This window comes from Grammomys surdaster, unplaced genomic scaffold (genome assembly GCF_004785775.1).
Source record: "Grammomys surdaster isolate TR1022 unplaced genomic scaffold, NIH_TR_1.0 255, whole genome shotgun sequence".
Lineage (NCBI taxonomy): Eukaryota > Metazoa > Chordata > Mammalia > Rodentia > Muridae > Grammomys > Grammomys surdaster.
This window is the reverse complement of record NW_021604696.1, coordinates 7,413,271-7,435,038: the sequence shown is the minus strand read 5'-3', so window position 1 is coordinate 7,435,038 and position 21,768 is coordinate 7,413,271. Positions and strand designations below refer to the sequence as shown.

The following is a 21,768-nucleotide window of genomic DNA, read 5'->3' as shown; positions in this document are numbered from 1 at the left end:
CATGAGACAGACACAGTGAAGCCCCGCTGTTGATGGAGTGTTAGGTGGTGACCTTACCGGTTTCCTGTGATGACTGGCAGCATGTCACTTGATGCATTCGATGTGGCCTGAGTGACTTTGAAGGTCACATTCCTCAGGTCCATGATTCCAAGGCTCATGTCCTCCAACATGGCCAACTCCTCTCCTGAAATGAAACAAAGAAGGGAGAGATGTCAAGGCTGCCACTCTCCTCAGGACGTCTGTGAACAGGAGGCCGAGGGCATCGATGGGAGGACATTCTCTGAGAGAGAATCTGCTACTGACTGCACAGCAACACTGCACATGTAGCTGCAGAGATGGGTACTACAGAATCTCAAGGTTTCTGTGCACAGAACCTCAAAAGCCCATGCTAGCTCTTCAAGGATGGGGACAAGAGCAGTAGAATAATTTTGCTATGGCCTCCTCCTTCCGCGACTGGACACCTCTTCAAGAACCCATAACCCTAAGATGAACAAACACTTTTTCTAAATGGTCCATTTTCACTTTCTTGGAAGAAATAAAAACAAAACAAATAAAACAAACAATCCAGAAAAGTCTAGGGGAAGCCATCTCCATAAAGGGTGATTCGGAATCAGCTTTTACATTTCTAACTGCCCCTCCCCCTTGACCAGCAACTCTGCTTCTCAGTTATAGAAATTAGCTCATATGATTATAAATGTCCACAGTATACAGGGCTCACTGCACTAAAAATTTGGCGGGAATAATTCAGAAGCAGCCCAAATCCTCATCCATGTTCATTAGAGAGATGGTCAAGATCTATACCATCCCCACTGAGGTGTGTGACATGTGCAGGCCCATCCCGGGTTCTTGTTCACTTCCTGGGAAGGTTTGGACTCATTTAACATCAAATGGAACCACCCTTGTGGCCCTGGGTTAGGGTCACCTCCAAGCTGGGAGTCTCACCATAGGTACTCAGCAGGCTCTCAAACTGGGCCAGAAGCCCGATGGTATAGAGCTGCCGCAGGAAGCCACCGTCGTGCAGGCAGTTCCTCAGCTTGATGATAAAGCCGCAGATGAGGGCTGTCAGCTGTGGAGAGGCACAGGGTGAAGGTGTGAAGAGCGGGCAGCCAGCACATGCCCTAGTCCATTTGTTTCCACTACTCAGGGATGTCAGCAATGTCTTACCTTCTCTCAGGGAGGGCTGGGGGTTGGGGATCCAGGGATAACCTGGCTGTAACACCACAGTAATCAAAGGCTATACAAGGTGGCAATAAACTACACAGGCTTGTGGCACCTGATAAAGGTGGGCTTGCACTGGGCTCAGCCTCTGACATGACTCAGAGTAATCTCAATCTTCGCACTGAGTGGTAACTGAAATCTTAAATGGAGCCCTGTGACAAACCACAGAACTTGAGCGCCCGCTCTTTAAACTGCACTAACCAGTCTACGTGGCCCTCAACCACATTCCTTGTACAGAAAAAGAAAAAGGTGACAAAGAGGCATTTGCCATTGCCTTGCTTGGTGCCAGGCAGTCCTGTCAGAGCTGGCCCTTCAGCAGGAACAAATACTTATCAGTGAGGTAGGCTCCTTCCTTTGCCTCTCTGCTAAGGAAACAGATGAAGAAAACATGGCCACTTGCTCTTTTCACAAGTAAGGGGAAGGGCAGGGCTCCCTGAGCCCTATTTCTCTGAGGTAGGAGGTGCATATGGCTACCCTGTGTCCTCTGGGGCCTTACAGTTTGGCAGAAGACGACGTCACGGCGATACTGCAGGCTGAGGTATGAAGCGATGGTCGGGGCACTGTCCTGCATGAGCAGGAAGACCATGGCCGCCTTGGCCTTGTCGCTCATCATGGCCACACAGTCTGTGAGGGTGGTCAGCAGAGGGTAAAGAGCCTCACTCCACTCACCTGCACATGAGCGAGGGGCTTGTTAGCATTCGGGAGAAGCAGGCCCTGCAAAGCCACACACTATCTGCCCCTAACCACTGTCCCATCCTTCCTCTCGCACCCCCCAGCCCTCTATACCTCCTGACCCTGCTTTCCCCATTACATGGCCTGGAAAAGCAGAACCGAGTTCTGCCCAGAGCCAGTGCTGCTCCGTCTGTCTGTCTGTCCCCTCTACCTGCAGTTGCTGAGTAAGAAATCAGTTCTGCTCTGGCACCACCCACACACAGCACTTAGCACTAACCCTACAGCTCCTAGGAACCCTTCCTCAACATGTCAAACTAGCACCGTTAAGGGAAATGACAGAGAAGTGTCTGCGGTCATGGGAGGGCTGGAAACAGATGCCATGTGCAAGAGGAGCAACCTCCTTCCACAGCATGGTGGTTTTCGTAGTCCACAAGGAAGGCCCACAGCCGTGTATGTCACAGCCCTTCCCACAGCAAGGTGCTGACTCTGCCCGTCGATTACTCACTGTCCCTCAACCTCCATGCCCTGCCTGTTATCCACTATCTTCAGTCAGCTCTCTTCCAGAGACGACTGGAACTTCAGCCCTGTACCTAAATAACCCTTTAAAAAGAGAGCCGAGGTAGGGGGTGGGGGGAGCAGAGCAGAGCGAGGGCCATCTTTGGCTCTGCCTTTGTTTCCTTCCTTCTTGGAAGACATCAAAGAGAGAAGGCATGCCATGTCCAAAAACAGGCACCAGCACATCCCTACTTGGAGAAGCATCACTCCAAACAGCTCAAGGTAGTGAACATCCTGAGGGCCACAGTGTAAGCTGCAGAGCCCTCAGCCCAGCGACTGCAATGCCAGAGAGAGCCTCTGTCTGACACCATCTGAGGGCAGGAAGAGAAGGGAGACTTGCTCGCACCTCTGCCACCTAGCTAGCACTTCAACTCCAAGAATGTGTAGAGGAACTGCCCACACTCAGTGGCTGGCCTCAGTACACAGAACAGTCCAGGGTTGGAAATGATCTAACAGGATATGCAGGCACACTATATGTGGACAAGGGTTACGTCTGTAATGGGGAAAAGAGTAGGCTTAAATTTAGACTCTAAGGCAGAAAGGTCTTAGCAAATATGACACAGTGGCAAAGAACACTGGACTGAGAAGTGGAAAATATGAGTCCCAAGCCTGGCTGCGGTGCAGTAACAGACACAGGCAAGGTCCTAGGCCCCTCAGCCACACAGGACCTTACTGGGAAAATCAGAGAGAAGCACCAGACCATACGCTCCCTCTGAATTCCACAGGCACCAAGTGCCCTGCTTCTTTGAAGAACTCTGAGAACAGATTCTTCCAGAAAAGACCAATGAAAACCAGGGGGTACAGCATGTTGTTGGGGAAAGGTAAAGTCAGTGAGTGTGCTTCATAGCTGGGTGTGGTAGTGCGTGCCTATAATCCCAGAGCCTGGGAGGCTGAAGTAGGAGAACAAGTTCAAGGCTAGCCTGGGCTACATACTAATATCCAACCTCAAAAAATAAAAACAACCTAGCACCCCTTTTCCTCCAAATACTGCTCTTCAGTAAGCACTGGAGTGCTCAGGTCAAATGCAGCCATCTTTACTTTGCTTTCCAACCATCACATGGACACAGTCCATAGGATAACCATGGTTATTTTAACCTAAAAATAAGCAGCATAAACAAGTTATTTTGTTCAACCAAGCCGAGCCTTCCCTATATGACTTTTTAACTTTACTCTTTTTCAAAAATGAAATTCATGTAACAATGAATTGTTTGCTAAACTAGAAAAAAAGAGTCTAGGAGAAAAGCCTAAGAGAGTCTAAGAGGCACTCAGTACTTGTCTTGGAGAACAGGTGGTATGGACCTGCAAGAGGGTGATCTAACATCTTCCCAGGTAATGTCAGGCAAGGCTGGCTGGCCAGGGTCCAGTAAAGGTACCAAGCACCATTGCCAGCATGTCTAATACCTGCCCATCTTATCCACAGAGAGAACAGGGCTTAGAAGCAGAGAGCCTGCCCAACACACAAACAGAACAGACATCTGTGTATGTCTGCCTGGCTCTCAGAGCCATTATCTTTAGTAGTCAGCCTGTTTCTGCTGATGAGAGAGCAGGAGATAGGGGGTACTACGTGTTTTACATATTAGTAGAAACACAATTTAAAACAATTCCAAGCCAAACTGATTTCAATGGCAGCACATGGTATCTATCCAGAGCTGGCTGGAATGTTGGAGCTGGTGAAGGGTTTTCAGTGTGCTACCTCACAAGGAAAGACAGCAATGACTACTACTTTTATATTGTTTTATTATTATTGAACCGGGTCAGCTAAGCAATATTCCGTGTGCTGCAGCTGTCCCACGTCTGGGGTAAACTCCTCAGCTACCTGCTACCTGGTGACAGCTGCTGCCTGCCAGCCGTGGCCCACACCACTTTAGGTAGCAGGTTCAAGTGCTCTCCCATCTACAGGCTGCTTTGTTTTAAAATTAACTAGTATGAACAAGGAGTGAGAGACAGAGTGTGGGTGTGTCTGTACATTTGTGCATATATGTGCTCACATGGAGGTGCGAGCATCCGAATGTGCATGGACAGGGACCTGTTTACGTCAGTGTCCTCTCCATCACCCCTCCTTACTCTCTCCGTGAGCCCAATGCACACTAACCACCTGACCTCCTGGCCAGCCAACAAGCTCTGGGACCAGCCTGTCTCGTCCTTCCTCCCCAGTGCTGGGCTTACAGGCATGCTCTGCCACTCTTGGCTCTTTACTTGGGTGCTGGGGACCTGAAGTCAGATCCTCACAGGTACACAGCGAGCACTTTACTCCCATCAAAGATCCGATGTCTCCAGCCTCTGGACTGTGTGTGTTTAATACAGATTAAATGTGCAGTACAGGACTCCTGGCAGGGAACCGTTTTTAACACCAACTGTGGAAAAGCTGCCAGTGCTTCCCAAGAGGAAGAGTTCTTTAAATCAGGCGTTTTCTGAGTGCTGACAGAAACCAGAGTGGAAAAGAAGCCTGAACTCCCACCACAGGCTCGCAGGCCCCTTCTCTGGTCCTCACTGCTAGCTGTGGCCCCAGACTGCCACATCACTGAGGCTCTGTGAAATCTGCTCTCTGAAGGCTCTGGCTGAGTCAGACACCAGGCAAGTAAAGAGCAGGGTTAACTGTGCATCTACTAAGGCCCAGTGACCCTGAGGGCTCCACCATGACAGTGGGATCTAAGACTCACTCAGGGACACTACACTGGTGTCTGGAGGACGAGGACTATGAAGGGACTGGAAGGAAGAAATGATGAACCTGGTTAGACTCTGGCTCTGTGTGCACAGTGTGTGGGCCCACGGCACTGTGCTAGTGGGCAGGGATGGCTCCGTAAGTCCTGCGCCCATCACCCGCTGTACTCTAGGTATAGCATAGGTGTCTTCCCAGCTTATCCCTACTCAGAAATACGCTACCATTGGCATGATCATGTAGCTGACTTTTTAGAGTAAAAACCTGTTTGGGGGGAAAGGTGCATGCACACTGTGGGAAAACCACAAGCTGTATATAGGAAGCTCGCAGGAACTACAGCAGGCTCGGTGTACCCTACAGTAGTCTTTATAGACCGGGAGAGCCACAGAGTCTCTGCTGCACTACCTGAAAACAGGTGAGAGACAATATAATGCCATAATGCAGGCTGTGGCCAGGATTTAGCTTAAGACCGAAGTTCGCAAACCCCTGAGGTAGAATCAGGAGCCTTGGGTTCTCCATACAAATGTACCAGAAAGATTTCATTTTTAAAAATAATCCCAACTAAGGCCCAGATCAAAGTCTGATAAGAGTTCTGTCGCATGCAGAAGCTGAGAGGAAGCTGCCCCAACACATTCCCAGTGGACACAAGTCATCCAGTTGTGCCTTCAAGAGCTATGTGCGGAAGTCCATGTGAGTGTACAAGGAATATTTACAAACATGTAGCTTTCTAAATCAGATCACCCACCACAGGAAGCCCAGTGCACTCATAAATAGTCCAAGTGAAAAGGTTTCAGGGCGCAGAAGGAAAACACAGCGTGTCTGGCGGCCATTTCAGGTCATATCCCCAGTCCCACAGGTCCCTCACCAAACCTCCAAACAGGAAATACTGAAATATTCTCCTAACTCCGGGAACACAAACAATCCTCGATAATTGAGCTACAAGCACTACCTGAGCATTTAAGAGACAGCAGCAGGAGCCTCGACCGCAAAGCACGTACCTGGACTGGACTCTTCAGGAGGGGGGCTGCAATCTGCACAGAAATGGAGGGCAACAGGGATGATTAAGGAGCAGCACACAGTTCAAACATGAGCAGCTCAGTCTCAGAGCTACTGCATCAGCAGCTTGCAGCAAGGTGGTTCAGCACATGGAGAAGAGGCCTGAGCTCCAGGCCTCTTACCCAGCTTCCCAAGGGCATTCCTGCTGCTGGGAGCAACTGAGCCCTCTCAGTGGTGAACAACAGTTATTCACCAGAGTCAACATCCATGTGGCTAACACTTCAACATACAATGTTCTTCAAGATGAGTGAGCCAACACACACAGTGTCACAGATGCCACGCTGACAACACGCACGATGTCACAGATGCCACGCTGATGATGATGCAGAGATGAGGCCCCATGCTAGCTTACAACATCAGTGAGAGACACCGACCAGCCAAGCATGCACGTCAACTGTGGAGCCCACTGTCCTGACTGACTGAGGAAGGAACCCAGAGCTCACGATATACTGCTGAGGTTTAAGCTGGTAGGCCCAACAATAAAACCAATACACCAAAAGAACCTTCAAAACTACATCTAAACTAAATATAAAACCTGTATGATTTGAAAGATGGCTCCAAATAGGACACTCCTCCAGCCAGGCTCTCCCTCTGGGCAGGCTGTCCCTCCAGGCAGGCTGTCCCTCCAGGCAGGCTGTCCCTCCAGCTAGGCTGCCCCTCCAGTCAGGCTGCCAAGGTCTTCAAAGAGTACCCATTTTGATTCTAGTTCACTTTTGCTGAGTCTTACTGGGATGTGCTCATTTCGGTTTCACATTTTCCTTTAAAATGCTAAAATTCCTAGTTAAATGGAATCTGAGAAAAGACATCTTGAAAAGGCATCAAAGGAGTAGATTTGTAGTTCCTTTTGTGTGTGAACTTCAGTTCTGAGGCTGTCTATAGCACACTGAAATGAGGTGGCTTTAGACTCCCAAGGGTGGACAGAAGGAGCTCAGGAGCCTGTCAGGAGGGGGTGAGTCGGGGTCCTTTCTCTGCTGTGTCTGGGCATGACTCATGAAGCTGAGAGGAGGGAAAGGAAACAAAAAGTCTTTTGGAAGCTGAGGAGCCCGGCCATAGTGGTTGGAGCTAGGACCCGGAGTTGACAGGAGCCCTAAAGGTGCAGAACAATGCCTCAGCAGTTGTTAAGCCTGTATCTGGCTAGTGAGAATTATCCCAAGCCTTGAAAAACTACGCTTTTATTATCTGTTTGTTTTTGCCTCTCTGTAACCTCTACTTTAGGACCCTGGTCTATGAATGAGGAGGAGAGTTTGGGAGCCTTGTGAGTGCCTGTGTTGATCTCAAACAGCAGGGCAGGACCATTCCTGGGAGAGTTTACTCAGTTTGGTATCTTTCCAACCCAAGGGGAGAAGTGAGGCTCCTCTGGCAACCTCAGAGCAGTGCCTCCTACTAGTCTTAAGTCATGGAGTCCTTTAGAGTTGATGACCACTATGAACTTTCTCCCCATCCACTTACAAATTTCACCATGTGGTCTCAGGGGCACGTGAGGCTTGGGGTGTATCTACAGATCCCATCTTAACAATCCAGTAGGTGATCCTAGGGCCACATGAGGATGGGATTGTACATAGATCCTGGGTTAACAATTCAGCAGTTAATATTCCCACCAGGCTAGCCTGTCAGCAAGCCTATAGTGCATTTTCTTAATTAGTGATTGATGTGGGAGGGTCCAGACCATTGTGGTTGGTGCCACCCCAGGGCAGGTGGTCCTGGGTAGGTATGTAAGAAAGCAGGCTGAGCAAGCCAGTAAGGAGTGTTCCTCCGTGACCTCTCTATCGTTTTCTGCCTCCAGGTTCCTGTCTCCAGTTCCCGCTATGACTTTTCTGGAAGATGGGCTGTGAGCTGAAATAACCCTTTCCTCCTCAGGTTGCTTTTGGTCATGGTGTTTTGTCACCACCATAGAAACCCTAACTCGGACAAGCACCCTGGACACGTGAGTCACAAAGACAAACAGCCATATCACATAACATACTAGCTCCTAAATTTTAAATATCTAACCATTTTCCTCTGTATCTGCAGAAAATCTTTTAAGTTACAAAATAAAAAAAATCCTGAAGCAGCCCCATTCACTCGTGGTAGGCACGTGATCTACCACCTAACTACACGCCTAGACCCACAACAAGTTCACATCAAAGAGAAGTAAGTTAAGAACTTTGAGAAGAAACTTAAACAACAGGAAGATGAGAACAAAGCAAACACATGCTAGTTCCTTGACTCCCTCACAGGCGTGGCTAAGTGACAGCTGTAACCCCCACTCCCCGAGATGGAAAGTAGGTGACGTGGACACTGCAGACAGATGAGAGGCAAAGGACATGTCACACATGAGACTTATCAGGAGACTGATGAAGACACATGACTGCTCTTGATGGCTGATGTATGTATAACTGAGATCCCTCATCACACAAAGCCCAGCCTGTACACTTTGGTTGGACTTAGCTTGACACTCCCCATGGAGATGAGAGGGAGGCAGGAGCTGGGTGCTGAGGCAGGGCTCAGATGACCTGACTCAAGTGTTCTCTGGCTCTTGTAGGAAACAGTGAGAGGCACCAGAGAGGAGGGCCAGGCAGCCCCTTGTTTTAGACACACCAGTCCTCAGCATCCGGTTGTTTTGAGGCCCGTGTTCACCATGCCCTGTGTCCTTTCTGAAGTGCTGCTGCATGGCACTGCTCTGAACTCAAGGTCTCCCTCTAAGAGTGGTGACAAACAGTCAATCTAGCTTATGTGCCATCTGACTGAATTACAGGATGCTAGGCGCCATGCTTCTGCTGGGTAAGAGTGGCAGCCAATGAGAGCCTGAGGGCTGCAAGCACCCTCATCCAGCAGAGTTCCTACAAAGCTTGCTTTTTTAAAACCACTCTACCCATCCCAACACAATGAAAGTAACACCACAGAGACATCTACATCAGCCCATTAGCTTCTCAGGTCGGCTTACAAACCTGCGAAGACTTCCCACCATGGCACTATTGTCCAGGAGGGTGCCATCTGCCCATGGTGGTGATGCAGATTCAGTCAGCTCCAGCTGCATAGGAAGACAGGAGCCCCCACCCTGCCTATCTGTTGTATGTATGTGGATCCCCCCACCCAGACCCTGCGCTGCCTGTCAGCCCTCCCTGCAGTCTGCACTGGAGAGGCACGCATGGAGTCAGACACAGACAGAGGTGAGGCGGCACGAGTTGAGGCAGCGTGGGAAGCGTGGATGCATACGCACGTGTGCTTGAATGAGGATGGCATGCAGCAGTGGGCATGGAGGAGGGGCATGTCGAGGAGGGGGCGTCACAGAAGGGGTCCTCCGGTCTGATCCAGTAGGCTTGGCTGTCCCGGTTACCTTTCTTGCTGGAACAGGTGCTTGAACAGGGGAAAGCGTCCTCGCAGCCCTCCCCATGCAGACGCTCCTTCTGCAGCAGCTTGTCCACCCGCTGAATGATGCACTCCAGGCTCTTGTCCACATTCAGCCACACTTTCTCCTTCAAACCAACAAGACTGCCTGGTCAGCTTGTGCAACAGAAGACCAACAATAGAACACAGCCATCTCTACCCCATTTCTCCCCCAGTCCCAGCCCAATGATGCCCAAGCAGCCATTCAAGTCAGATATGCTTTTCTGATTTGTAGCTTACAGCCTTGTGGTCACTGACTGAAAGCCTGGTAAATATCCTCTGCCAACTCTGGAAGACAGATGGCCTTCCAGACAGGCCTCGCCTGAGGCCACAGGGCACTAAGAGCTCATCCCTGCCTCCTCCGCTGTGGGCTACCTACAACCATCACAGACATTGAGGTTTCCTTCTGATGGACAGTAATGGAAACAGCTGGGTAGGGGCTGAGGGAAGAGACGGCAGGCTGGGAGGAGCTGCAGAAACCTGGACAGATCACAGACTGCCAGGGCTGGTGGAGTACTCTGCTGCCAATTAATAATTCAGTGCTTCCCAGGTTACCTCTGAGCAGGAGCCCCAAGAAACTACAACAGGATGTAGGATTTGACTCTTTCTAAAGAGGAAAGAATCCAGCTCTGGGCACACACTGGAACCATGAAGTGACATGATGGCAGGGGCAGCCTGAGCACCTGAGCCTCTGCATTCAACCAACAAAGAGTCCTAAAGGGTAAAGGGTGAGCGGGGGCCGAGTGAGAGGAGAGGCCTGGCTCCAGCACAATCAAGTACAGTTTACACATATTATGGTCTGAAAACAGTCAACCTCTCAATATCAGGTGGCCTAGAGCCATCTGGGAAGCAGACCTGGAGCTTGCTAACAAAGGAGCTGGCACTTAGCAAGGGAAGACACAGGCAGCAGTTCTATAGTTCGGCAGCAGGACCCTAGGCAGGGGCAGCAGACTCACCCACTCCTCCTCATGCCAGTCCACCTGCAGGGAAGACCGGCTGCTCCTCCCTGCCCACCTGGCCATGAGGGTGTCCTGGTCATTCCGAAGCATCACCTGTTCCTCCTCAGTCGAGGTAGGGGAGGCCTTGGACGCAATGTAGTCAGGCCGTGCTGCATTCAGCCCATGGATGGAGTTGGCCAGCAGCTTACAATCACAGACAGTCACCAACTGCCGAGTCTGCAGGTTCACACAAACAAGGACTGATAAGTGTGCTCTCTTACAGAAGGAGAGAGGCAAAGGCTAAGGTCCCCCCCACACACCCCTGCGCATCCTGTTCTATGCAGCCTGCTAGGGGAGCATTCTCAAGGGTATCTAAATATAAAGGCAACATGAGATAACCTTAGCAAGAACTTTCCTGCAAGACTAGAGGACACAGGGTCTGCTTGAGACCTGCTTATCCCAGAAGGGGTCAAGGAAGATTAGAAGGGGCCAAAGAATCCAGCTGACATTTTCTGGCTCTGCTTGCCTTTGACCCTACATCACTGGGGAAAAGGGCTCACTTCCAGCCTTGACAAAACGGCACACTGTGCCCAGCCCCTGGGGCTAGTTCCTGGGGAATCACATATTACTTTGGTTTGACTTCTAGAGCATTTCTTATGCAGCAGGCTCTGAATGACTGGGCTCCTGGCATCACAGTTCTGTCTTGCCTTGGAGACTACAACAGGAACTCTGCTGTTCCTAGCTTTACTGCCGACAACTATCCCTTTCTTTCCCAGTGTTCCTGGTCTGTCTGTATACCGTGGGGACTCATGTGAAGGATATGACACGTTCTGAGCAGGAACAACAGCACCCAGCAGCAAGGCAGGTGTGGGTGGAGAGGTGTAATGCGAATGTGTCTAAACGGAAAGAACACCATGCATCAAAGGCGGCACAGCCTCTCTCTCAGTATGCAGAGATGGGTATGTATTTTTTAGGTCATGATTGAGTTATGGTTAAACAGAACTTTCAAAATTAATTATACATATAAGCCAATAAGGTTATATTGCTCATTTCTTATGACTGAATAACTGCTCTATAGGTGCTGACTAAGGAAGCTGTAGTCTGTGTGAGTCCCAGGAAAATGAACGCAAATTTACTTGCTGGAAGACACATCAACTCATTGGCTTTAAGCAACAACTGGGGCTCTGACCACAGGCAAGTCACAGACTTCCCTGTAACTTTGTGGATTTAAAAGAAAAGCCTTCAAAGTTACCACAGTGCCACTCTCCATATGATTCTGGGCACTTCTAGGGCTGCTCTGGGTTGTCTAGTAGCTTCTAGAAACCCTAGAGACCTCTCTACCCCACATGCAGCTGGGCAGTCCCTCCTACCTTGTCTGCCAAGATGGCGAGAGTCCTCTCAAGGCCAGTGGCAGACCTGTCCTTCGCAGCCCTTGAGAGCCGTTCTGCATAGTAGCTAACTTGGGTTTTCAGGGTGTTGATCTGGGCAATGATCTCCTTGGCTCGGACGATGTCCTGTGGTATGTAGATTATGGACTGGCAGCTAGAAGATGTACTAAAAGGAAGAACAGGTCCTAAGGGGCTCTCCAAATCATCCAACCCACCCATAGCTACCCCTAAAATAGAGGTGTTTTCTTGGGAACTGCAGTCACTGATGGGCAAAGGTCAATCTTAGAAGACCCTTTTTTATCTAAGGAGAAGTATAAAATGTATGTAAGACTAAGACTTTTATGTGTACTTGTACCTGTATGTGTCTTTATATTTACCACATACATGTACATTATACCTTGTAATATCACTATAATAATTACCCAATGCTGGGAGCTTACCTAGGAACTTCATCCAGTAACTAATAATCAGTCCTTCAGATCTGGTCTGCTTACACCAGAAGAGATCAAGTACCATAGTTTACTAGACATTCAAATATATATAATTTAAACTAACCAAAAACCACCCCATAAAGTTTGCATCTCCATTTGGCCAAGAGGGCCTTCAGACTTCCTGTGAGCAGCCTCACATCGGCCTTGCACGTATTAACCAGAGCAAGTTCCCAACAGAGGGTTCCTTTCTCCTGTTTCAGGACTTCCTTATGCAGATGACACTGCTTTACAGAAAGCTGAGACTGAGTCAGCCAGAGGCAGGCCCAACAATGCAAGGCCTCTGAAACTACACCTCCTCCTTCCCACCTCCTCACCACTGCAGCACTGTGCAGACATGTCTGGGAACCAGATGTCAAAGGGCCAGGCTAGATGCTGCCCAGTGTAATCAGGAGCCTGTGAAGGGCCAACTTATATGCCCTGGCTTCCCAGGTGGGCCAGCACGTGTGGCCATCTAAGGCAGCAATGATAAGCTTATGTCTCTTTGCTCAGGTCCCGATCAATCAAACATTATAAAGTTGTTTTTGAAATCATCTGAGGATGCTTGAGAAACTAAGGAGAAGACATATAAGTCACCAATATAGAGGTGGTGACTCTGGAATGTGAGGATAAGGAAGGGAATGCTCTCCCTTCTGAAATGAAGGTCTGGCCTTGAGTTCCAGGGAGGAGGGCACCGTGGACGGCAGAGGGTGACTCTCATCACACCCTACCCCATTTGCTGGAGATGAGAGTCACCTGAGACCTTTCCAGGGAGGCCCAGAAGCAAGTCAGGAAGAAAACACCACTGCCCTTTCTCTTTCTGGACTACAGGGCAAACATGCAAACACCACAAACCAAACTGCCCCAGAGAGAATCACCACCACCACAAGCCCACACACCACAGCGGACACAATGGATCTGCCAGAAGCCCATGCAGTAGACAGCAACTGAGCTTGGGCAACACAAGCATCATTCCACAGCACGGCCTGCAGGAGCTACTTTCCAATCTGCAATCTCTCTCCCAAACGAATAGCTGTCAATTGGGACAATCAGGTCTTGGAAATACAGTTCAAAGAAGAATTTAAAAGTAGACTCTGTTCTTTCTGGTCCTCAGCCTTGAGAGTGTACATGGACTATGTGCTGTGTTTAGGTCTACTATTGCATATGTCCATGGCTGTGCACACTCTGTTACAGCAACATCCACAGGACTGACACATGGAAGTACATTGTTAAATTGGCAGTACAAGTTGGCAAGTTCAAAGAACTGCTCTTGGGGACATCAGGAATACATACAGGCATGTACTTAATTCTAAAATCAGGAGCCACACAAAGATAATGTGGTGGGGTGCAGAGGCTATGCTGCCTTGTAGTTACACAGGCTTCCATGGGAGGGGCCTCTCTGTTCTACTCATTGTCTGGACTCCCAGCTCTTCCTGCAACAGCCCAGGAGGCAATGGCCTATGTGTGATCCTTGGGCTTCATATTAGTCTCCCATCCCAGGTCTACTGACCCATCCCGACTCACAGTGGAGGCCATGCTAAGCACAGAGCCACGTGAGCATTAGAGTAGGGTGCCCAATGTGCACTTGCTCTGGATACAAGAAGCAAGGCTGCCAGCTGCCAGTCCCATGGAACCAGATCGGCCACCCCTAGGGTAAGATCAAAACTTTGAAATTTGGGTGCTCTCTTCTCCCAGGCTGGAAGGTTCCCCACTATCTTAGGAGCATGGTACCCTGGGAGAAGAGAGTGAAATCATAGGAGTAACCAAGTCCTTCCTGAGGCATGGAAGATCTAGAGTCTTCAGTTAAGATGGAATCTGAAGAACTTTCCAGATAAGGCTCACATGAAGCACCTTGGTTGAAATTTACCAAAAGGCAGTGGGGCCCTTGGCTCTCCACGCTCTACTTGCTGCTCATCCCTGAGACCCTTAAGGATCTGACTCATACTGCTATGGTAACTGAGCCTCCCTTCAGAAAGCCTAAGGAGGGAAAAGGGATAATATTCTGAGGGGATGCAGCTAAATCACAGCTGTGGGGGAAGAAGGGAGCAGCATCCTTCCCAGATGCTGTCTTCCCTCCCTTGGACTCCAGGGAAGGGACCTCCTCAAGGGAAAGCTGGCAAGGCTTCTTCTTGGGTTTGTCTGTGGGTACTCAAACTTCCTGCCGTTGTGTTTCCAGCAGAGCCCTAGCATGTCAATGAGGGTCTAGCCCCAGCCCTAAAACCTCATGGTTAATTAGATCAAGATAGCAGCATTTCCCATAGGGCCATGGGGCCTCCTCTTAGTGAGTTGCTAGTTTCCTCATCTGGGACTGAGGAGATCCTAGACAGACATGGTAGCTTCTGGCTCCCATGTAACTCTCTGGAGGAAAAGGTCTCTCAGCTCTTGCTCTGCTACCCAATGGGAAGAAATGATCTTAACATCACCATCATTAAAATCAGCACAAATTATAAGTATTGCAAAAATGTAAACTGGCTCCATCAGACAGAGGGAAAGCGAAAACTCAAAGGCCTCACACTTCTTGTAAAAGAAGAGCAAACACAGATCTGTAATCCTGGTTACTAAGGACTGAGGCAGAAGGAATACAAGTTTAAGAAAAGCCTTGGCTGCAGGATGAGTTCAAGGCCAGCTTGGGGATACTTAGCAAGCCCTGTCTCAAAAGAAAGAAATGTTAGAATGGCTGAGGGAGTGCAGGGATAAAGCTTTCCCTACCGTATGTTGAAAACAAAAATGGTTCTCAAATGGCCTTGGATGGACAAGATGGTGACCTGTGTACAGGTGTGTGCTGCTCACCACTGTACCAGAGGGCTGATGTGATACCCTGGCACCCAGGGCCCTCAACGGGCTTTTCTGCACCCTTCAAGGAGGCAAGCTGGCCCTGTCTCCACTGAGTGCAGGAAGAAACTGCTGTCAGGTTGGAAAGGAGGCTACAGACTGCAGACTGGCTATTCATTATCAAGAACATTGCAGCTGGAAGGAAGAGCTCTGCCGACCGGGAGCCACACGGCAAAATGGGATGGAGCCACCTCAGATGAAGGACAGCACAGGCTTTCTCTACACAAGAGCAAGAATCAGCATACACTCTCTCCACAGACAGAAAACTCACCAACACTCCTCAAAACTGCTAAAGAAAAGAAAAAAAAAAAAAAACCAAACGAAGCATTAGCGATTGTTAGCAAATACCACAGGCAAAGCACAATTTAAAGGCTGACTGGTTTTTTTTTTCCTCTCTAAATACTTGGATGTAATTTGTTGAGGCCATGACTACGGGGATAAATAAACTTATGAGTCCAAATTGCTTATTCCCTGGAATGAGTCTGCAGACTGTGCTCAAGCTCCAGGGACATCCCACTGGGGCACAGAATATGTGTCTGCATGTGAAGGCAAGCTCGGAGTGCCAACCGCTGGAAAGGTGAGCTTATGACATTACTGCTACGTTAATAAAATCTGTGATAATACCTGAAAGACCAAAGAGGCACTAGGAAAACCAGCTCTGAAGCTAATTTTGATACCTTTTGTCTGGTATCAAAACTGCAATCTTTCAGAGACAAGGGACAGCCAGGTGGCCTCCTGATTGGTCACCTAGAAGGAATGGACTTTCTCTGTCAGGGAGCCATGTCACCTCACACACTCACTCTTCCCACACACACTAACTGGGACGGAAGCTTTGTTCTTCTTCCTACTCTCTAGGATGCTGTGGACGAGAATGGTGAGGAAAGCCTCATCACCCAGTTGGTCTGCTCCATGGGAAGAAATGAAGGCTGCCTGACAGATTCACTAAGATGCTGAAATGGCTTTGCTGAGCCCAGCCTTTCCCTGCTTCTCCTCCTCTTATCCAGGCTAGGTGACACACACTGGAAGGGAAAGCTCTCTGAGAATGTCCTTTCTTGCTCCCTGTTCCATTTCTGGCACCGCTGACATCAGTGGCACTCTGATCTGCCTTCCTGACTCCACAGGCTCCTCATGGGCCACTGACTGTCCAGTATCCCGACACAGTGGTGCCGTACCCGCACTCTGGCCGCGGCAGCAGAACCAGACAATGACCAATCAACACCCATTTGTGCTAGGACCCTCCTCTACTTGCTTCTACCTGTTACCATATGGGAGTCACTGGGACTCCCTGTATCTTTGCTTCCTACCTCTGAAAGAATTCCGCTCTCAGATCAAGAGTACATCTTGCTGAGGCCTCCCAGTAACACTTGATCTTATCCCCTGGCACCCGACGGCTCTGTGCTAACCCACCTGCTGCCTTGCCCCTTCTGGGATTAGTGAGCTGCTCTGTTCTTTCTCCCTCACCTTACACATGTGCATTAGACACAGAGTCAATCAGACTCCGAGCACATTCTCCTTTCTGGTGCTTCCCCACTGCACACTCTGCCCCAGGACCTCACAATGCTGTCACCCTGCTCAGTTTTACACTCAGACCCTCTGATCATGTTTACATTTTGCCAGGTCACATTTTGGATGACAGATATCCAAGGAATGCTTGAGCTGGGAGGCCTTTCCCCACCCTGCCTCCCTGGCAGTTTCCTGGCAGGACAGAACTATACAACCCTCTAGATCCTTTCAGTAGTGGCAACACTTGCCACTGCTGTCCTTTAGGAAAGGACACAGAGTGCCGGGGGCTCTAGGAACTATAAAAATGACCTGAGAGTATAGCCTTGTCAGAGGCTTTACAAGGCTAGTGCTTCACCAACTGATCAGAGAGTGCAGAGAACGCTGAGCTGGCAGGCACTGCACACAGGCGGCTGCCTGAAGCAGCTCCCAGAGGTGGCCCTCTGTCTGTAGCTCCCTGGAAAGACTGGACTATGGTGGTGCCTCACCACTGCCTCCCCTCAGCCACACGCACACAGAGCAGCACAGGGTCCCTGAGGCAGCTCTCCAGCCACGCAGAAGCAGATCAGATGGCTGGATGCTTTTGCAGTTCCGTTTTGATTCTCGTTGTAAACTCGCAGACATCAGACACAGCTGTACAGGACCACAGACACCCTCCTTCACTTACTGCTTCTTGGCCTCTTCAAACTTGTGCAGCTTTTTTCGAAGACCTCCTGACTTAAAACCTTGGCAGTGTGCTGCTGGGGCTCCAATAGTGACGACATCGTAGTTCTGATCTGAGCAATAGAAAGCTTTCCTCCGTTACTCTGGGGTCAGGCCTACAGACAAGCCAGCTATGGCAGCATGCATAGCATTGTGGGACCTACAGGCTATGTACAAACAGCCTCTGGCTCCCTAATCCTACATCCAGAGGCCAAAAGAGGGCTTGCTGGACCCAACGCTAACTGTTCAGTAAGAAAGCCGAGAGGTAGAGCGGCCATCTGGGCTGCTAAACGCTCACCTCCTCCCCTCTTGGGAAGGGGTCACTGATCGGCAACTTTCTGCCATAAAACAAAAGGAAGCTGAAGAGATCTAAGGAAAGGGTTTGGATTTTTTTAACTGAAAATTTTCAAAGGTCCTTGGGGGTTAGAAGAAGGAAGGAAGGATGGAGGGAGGGAGGGGGGGGAGAGAGAGAGAGAGAGAGAGAGAGAGAGAGAGAGAGAGAGAGAGAGAGACTCTATACAGAAATAAAGAAGCAGAGCACAACCCAACATCGAGGTGAGAAAGAAAAGCAAGTACCTGAGCCTCCGTCGTCTTGAACTCGCATCCGTTGTATGTGCAGGTTTGTGGGAACAAATTCTAACTTTTTATCTGCTTTCAAACTGCTTGCTTTAAACGAAGGACCTAAGAAATAAAACAAGAAAACAGACCCATCAACATGCACCATGTGCAAGTAGGAAAGCACCTAGAGGAGCGGCTTCATGGAAGCAGGCCTAGCCCAACAGAGGCCTGGAAGGTTCTGAATGGCCACGTAGAACAGTAGGTTGGAGGGTAGCTTGCAGCCAGGGGTCTGACTCTGAATGCTTTTAGAAGGCTGGAGTACTGGTGAGGCCCCTCCTCCTGTAACTCAGTTCAGAAAGTCATGCTACACAGATGTGATTGTAGGTGGTATGGTACCACCACCACAGAAAGGCAGTGGACCACCTCAGAGACTGCCTGCCAGCTCTACAGACTGCTACCATCCCAGAGCCTTGAAACTGGCCTTCCTGGAATAGCACCTCTCAATCTGAAATGAAGACCTTGGGTCAGGCTCTATGGCCCAGCCTGCACTCTTCAATCCGTTTCAGTAAGTTCCCTCACACATGCTTAGGCCTAGAGAATAGGGCGATGTAACTAACCAGCAGCCACAACCTCATTTCTAGAATCAGAAACCAGAACTAAATGAGGTGAAAGTGTCAACAGGAGAGTGACCAATGGCTCTCAGGCAGACAGCCACTGTGTTCTGCATACAGGAGTCTGGAAGCCACACTGTGACTCTCAGACCTGCAGTGTGCCTGTCTTGGACACTGTAAGAAATATAGCCAAGGCCGGTATTTAGCTGAGAGTCTCAGAACAGTGGATGCTTCTGATATTTAAAAAGCTCTATCCTAGAAAACTCAGGTTTGCAGGGGTTCCAAGCTTTCTCATGAACATTTATCCAGCATAAGCTGGTGCCTCAACTGCTCAGGTAAATGCTCCCACCTTTCTAAGTAATGCACTTGGACTTGCTTGGAGTAGTCCCACATGCCACTGTCTTGCTAAGTTTATGGACAAGTTCCTATATTGTGTGTGGAAATCATAGGAAGGGTTCACGATTTCACAATGACAAAGCAGTATATAGAAGGAGAGAAACCAAAGGTAAAGACTACTTTGAAAGAAAGGAGTGGGGCTAGAGACATGGCTCAGTGGTTAAGAACACTAGTTGCTCTTCCAGAGGTCCTGAGTTCAATTCCCAATATCTAAGTGGTGACTCAGAACCATCTATAATGGGATCTGATGCCCTCTTCTGCCATGAAGACATGTAGAAAGACAGAGCACTCATATACATAAAGCAAAAAAGAAAAACAAACAAACAAAAAACAAAAAGGAGGGAAGGGAAGGAAAAAATGTAATTATACTTTAATCTCAAAAATAAATCTTTACAAAATAAATAAGTTATAAGAGAAAAAGTACTTTCAAAGACTAAAACAAAAAAATTTATCCCATTTGGAATAGAAAGAAAATGGGTTAACAAAATTACATAGTTTGAAAATCAAATATCATCTTCCAGAAGGGTGCTCTCCTAGCATGCACTAAGCCCTGGGCTTGACCTCCAGACTCCAGCCTGGGAAAAAGGAAACGCAAGTAAGGAGAAAATTAGGTGAGGTGTCTAAACCTCACTTTCTCTTGAGTTTAAAATACCGAGCTGCACTCTGACAGCTTACATATTCTTTAAAATGATTTCAAATATTTAAACTAGGAAACTGCCTTGCTTCAGGCAAACAGTCCATATTCTTGTGGTTTTCAATGGTATAAGGCCAAGATGGAGAACCCACATGGCCAGGGTAACCTGAAACTGCTTCACCTCAACTTCATGTCACAGGGGTTGTTTTAGGAGATAATACCAGAGAAAGACTTCTTGCAATTCACTGATTTATCATTTCAATTAAGATCTGAAAAACCCAGAGTTGAAAGAATTCACACCTACATGAGCATCTATTTTTAAAATCCCACTTGAGATAATCAGAGAGTCTGCGAGCATCCCAGGCCTTCAGTTAGGAGTGTGGGAGATTCAGGTACCTGGGACAACAGGGCCACACTCACCTTTGTACTGATGGAGGTCGGTCAGATTCTCCTGGTAGGTGAGAATGATAGTCTGATACTGGGTGACAATCTGGCGCCGGAGGCTCTCCCAGCAAGGGGACAGCTCCCCCAACTCTTCCAACTCACATACTCTGCAAACAAAACACACACATCAGGCCGCAGGGCTGGCTCACCTCCCTGCAGCTGTGGCCAGGCCAGCAGTGTCACTGCCATCCTCATAGGATGATGGGAGAGATCACTGAGCACACGGGAAGCACACAGAGAAACTACGGGAGCCGAGGCAAATGTTCAAGGCCAGCAGCGAATGTGAGGAGGAAAGAAGCAGCTGAGGAGGAGCTCTGCCTGGTGACCTTGAAAACGTCACTCAGGCACTGGTCCAGTTCTCTGCAGGATGATGCATTACTCCAGAACAGAAGGACAGGAGATGTGAGAAAACACTCACCTCCCCACCATCATTCCAACAACTCCCTTTCTGTGTCAAGAACACAGTGACAGTCTCACACTTCTGGGAGAGCCCCATCTCCCATCTGAGCATCCTTGCTGCCCACACTGGGTGTCAGCCCTGCACGTACAGTTGCTGCCAACACCTTAGCTGGCTCTAAGGCACCCACCCATGAAGGAGCTCTTTGAAGCAGTAATGCACATGATGTTAATCACTAATGCTGATTTAGAAAAGGCTGTGGAGGTTACAGTCTGAGACAGACACAGTCTCACCCTTACTTGGAACTGAGAAAATATGCCTCGGGATGAAAGCTTTGCTCTGTGGGAGAGGAGGACCCTGCAGGGTCATTCTCTGAGCTCTTATCTCTGTGGTTCCAAACAGGATAGATGAGAAGGAAAAGAGAGAGAAAGAAGGGAAGATAGGCTGACATTAGCCAAGCCTCTGGGGCTCCAAGCACAGACAGAAGAGCAAAGTGAGGCTTCAGACAGCTGGGGCCACGGGGCCAGCAAGGGGAGAGCCTGTGTCTGCACTCGGCCTGTCGAAGGCACATGCTCATGGGTGCTGAGTGTCCATCCACTTGGCCTCACCTGGCTGCATCTTCTTCCAGCAGTAGCTTCACAAACTGCCGAGGCACGTGCAGGGAGAGGACGCTCTCTGCCATCTGTTCCAGGATCCGTAGGTGGTTGCCATCAGTGGTTGGGAAGCGGTACATGCGGCAGATGGCACCACCAAACACTGAGGTAAGAATGCAAGAAGACAGGCCATGAGTGAGATAGCTGCGGACCCACCTGCACGGCTCCTGCTTGGGCCCTCAGTGACTCTACGGACCTGTTTTCCCAAGAGAACTAATAAGCAAGCAAACAGCAACAAGAAAACTCAAAACCCAAAACTCACATAAAGCAAGCCCTCCAAGCAGTACCTGACACTCCTCACTGTCAGAGGATAGTAGTAACTCTGAACAGCAAGGAGCAGGGGCAGGAACATTGTCAGTCACTAAAGCAAGTGTCAAATAAGAGTAAAATGGAGCCCCTTCCTTGAGGGATTTCCAGCTCTGCATACTACAGAAAATGCCACACTGATGAATAACAGCAGATAGGTACCATCTGAGGCGTGTGTGTGGCAATCAAAGTGGGCGGGAGCAAAGGGTGGCCAGTCACATGAGAAGAAGCTGCTTACCCGCTTTCAGTAAGCTGTCTTTTCGCAAAGAAGCATATTTGGATCGGATTCCCAAGGCCTCGGTCAAGCTCTCATCAACGGGCAGAACCATCTGATAAGAATTACGGAAAGGGATAAGAACACTGGGTGTGGAGACTCCAGCGAGGCCGCAGACATGAGCCTGAGCTTCTCACATGCC

At 49.2% G+C, this 21,768-nt stretch overlaps 1 protein-coding gene across 3 annotated transcripts in view; it reads right to left on the bottom strand.

Moving 5' to 3' along the window:
• Window positions 1-21,768, bottom strand: part of Inpp4a (inositol polyphosphate-4-phosphatase type I A) — a 116,417-nt gene that overhangs the window by 18,264 nt on the left and 76,385 nt on the right. Inside the window, exons 1-11 of one of the 3 annotated variants that reach the window (XM_028775501.1) lie at window positions 21,002-21,089; window positions 19,973-20,103; window positions 17,930-18,034; window positions 17,319-17,427; window positions 11,835-12,018; window positions 10,483-10,701; window positions 9,477-9,615; window positions 6,103-6,135; window positions 1,715-1,887; window positions 943-1,066; window positions 58-184 (exon numbers count right to left, since the gene is read on the bottom strand). In XM_028775501.1, the coding sequence (XP_028631334.1) occupies window positions 58-184; window positions 943-1,066; window positions 1,715-1,887; window positions 6,103-6,135; window positions 9,477-9,615; window positions 10,483-10,701; window positions 11,835-12,018; window positions 17,319-17,427; window positions 17,930-18,034; window positions 19,973-20,103; window positions 21,002-21,075 (1,418 nt within the window). In that variant the 5' untranslated portion in view covers window positions 21,076-21,089. Of the gene's footprint in view, window positions 1-57; window positions 185-942; window positions 1,067-1,714; window positions 1,888-6,102; window positions 6,136-9,476; window positions 9,616-10,482; window positions 10,702-11,834; window positions 12,019-17,318; window positions 17,428-17,929; window positions 18,035-19,972; window positions 20,104-21,001; window positions 21,090-21,768 lie in introns of those variants that run through there. The other 2 variants (XM_028775502.1, XM_028775503.1) reach the window with 2 other exon arrangements.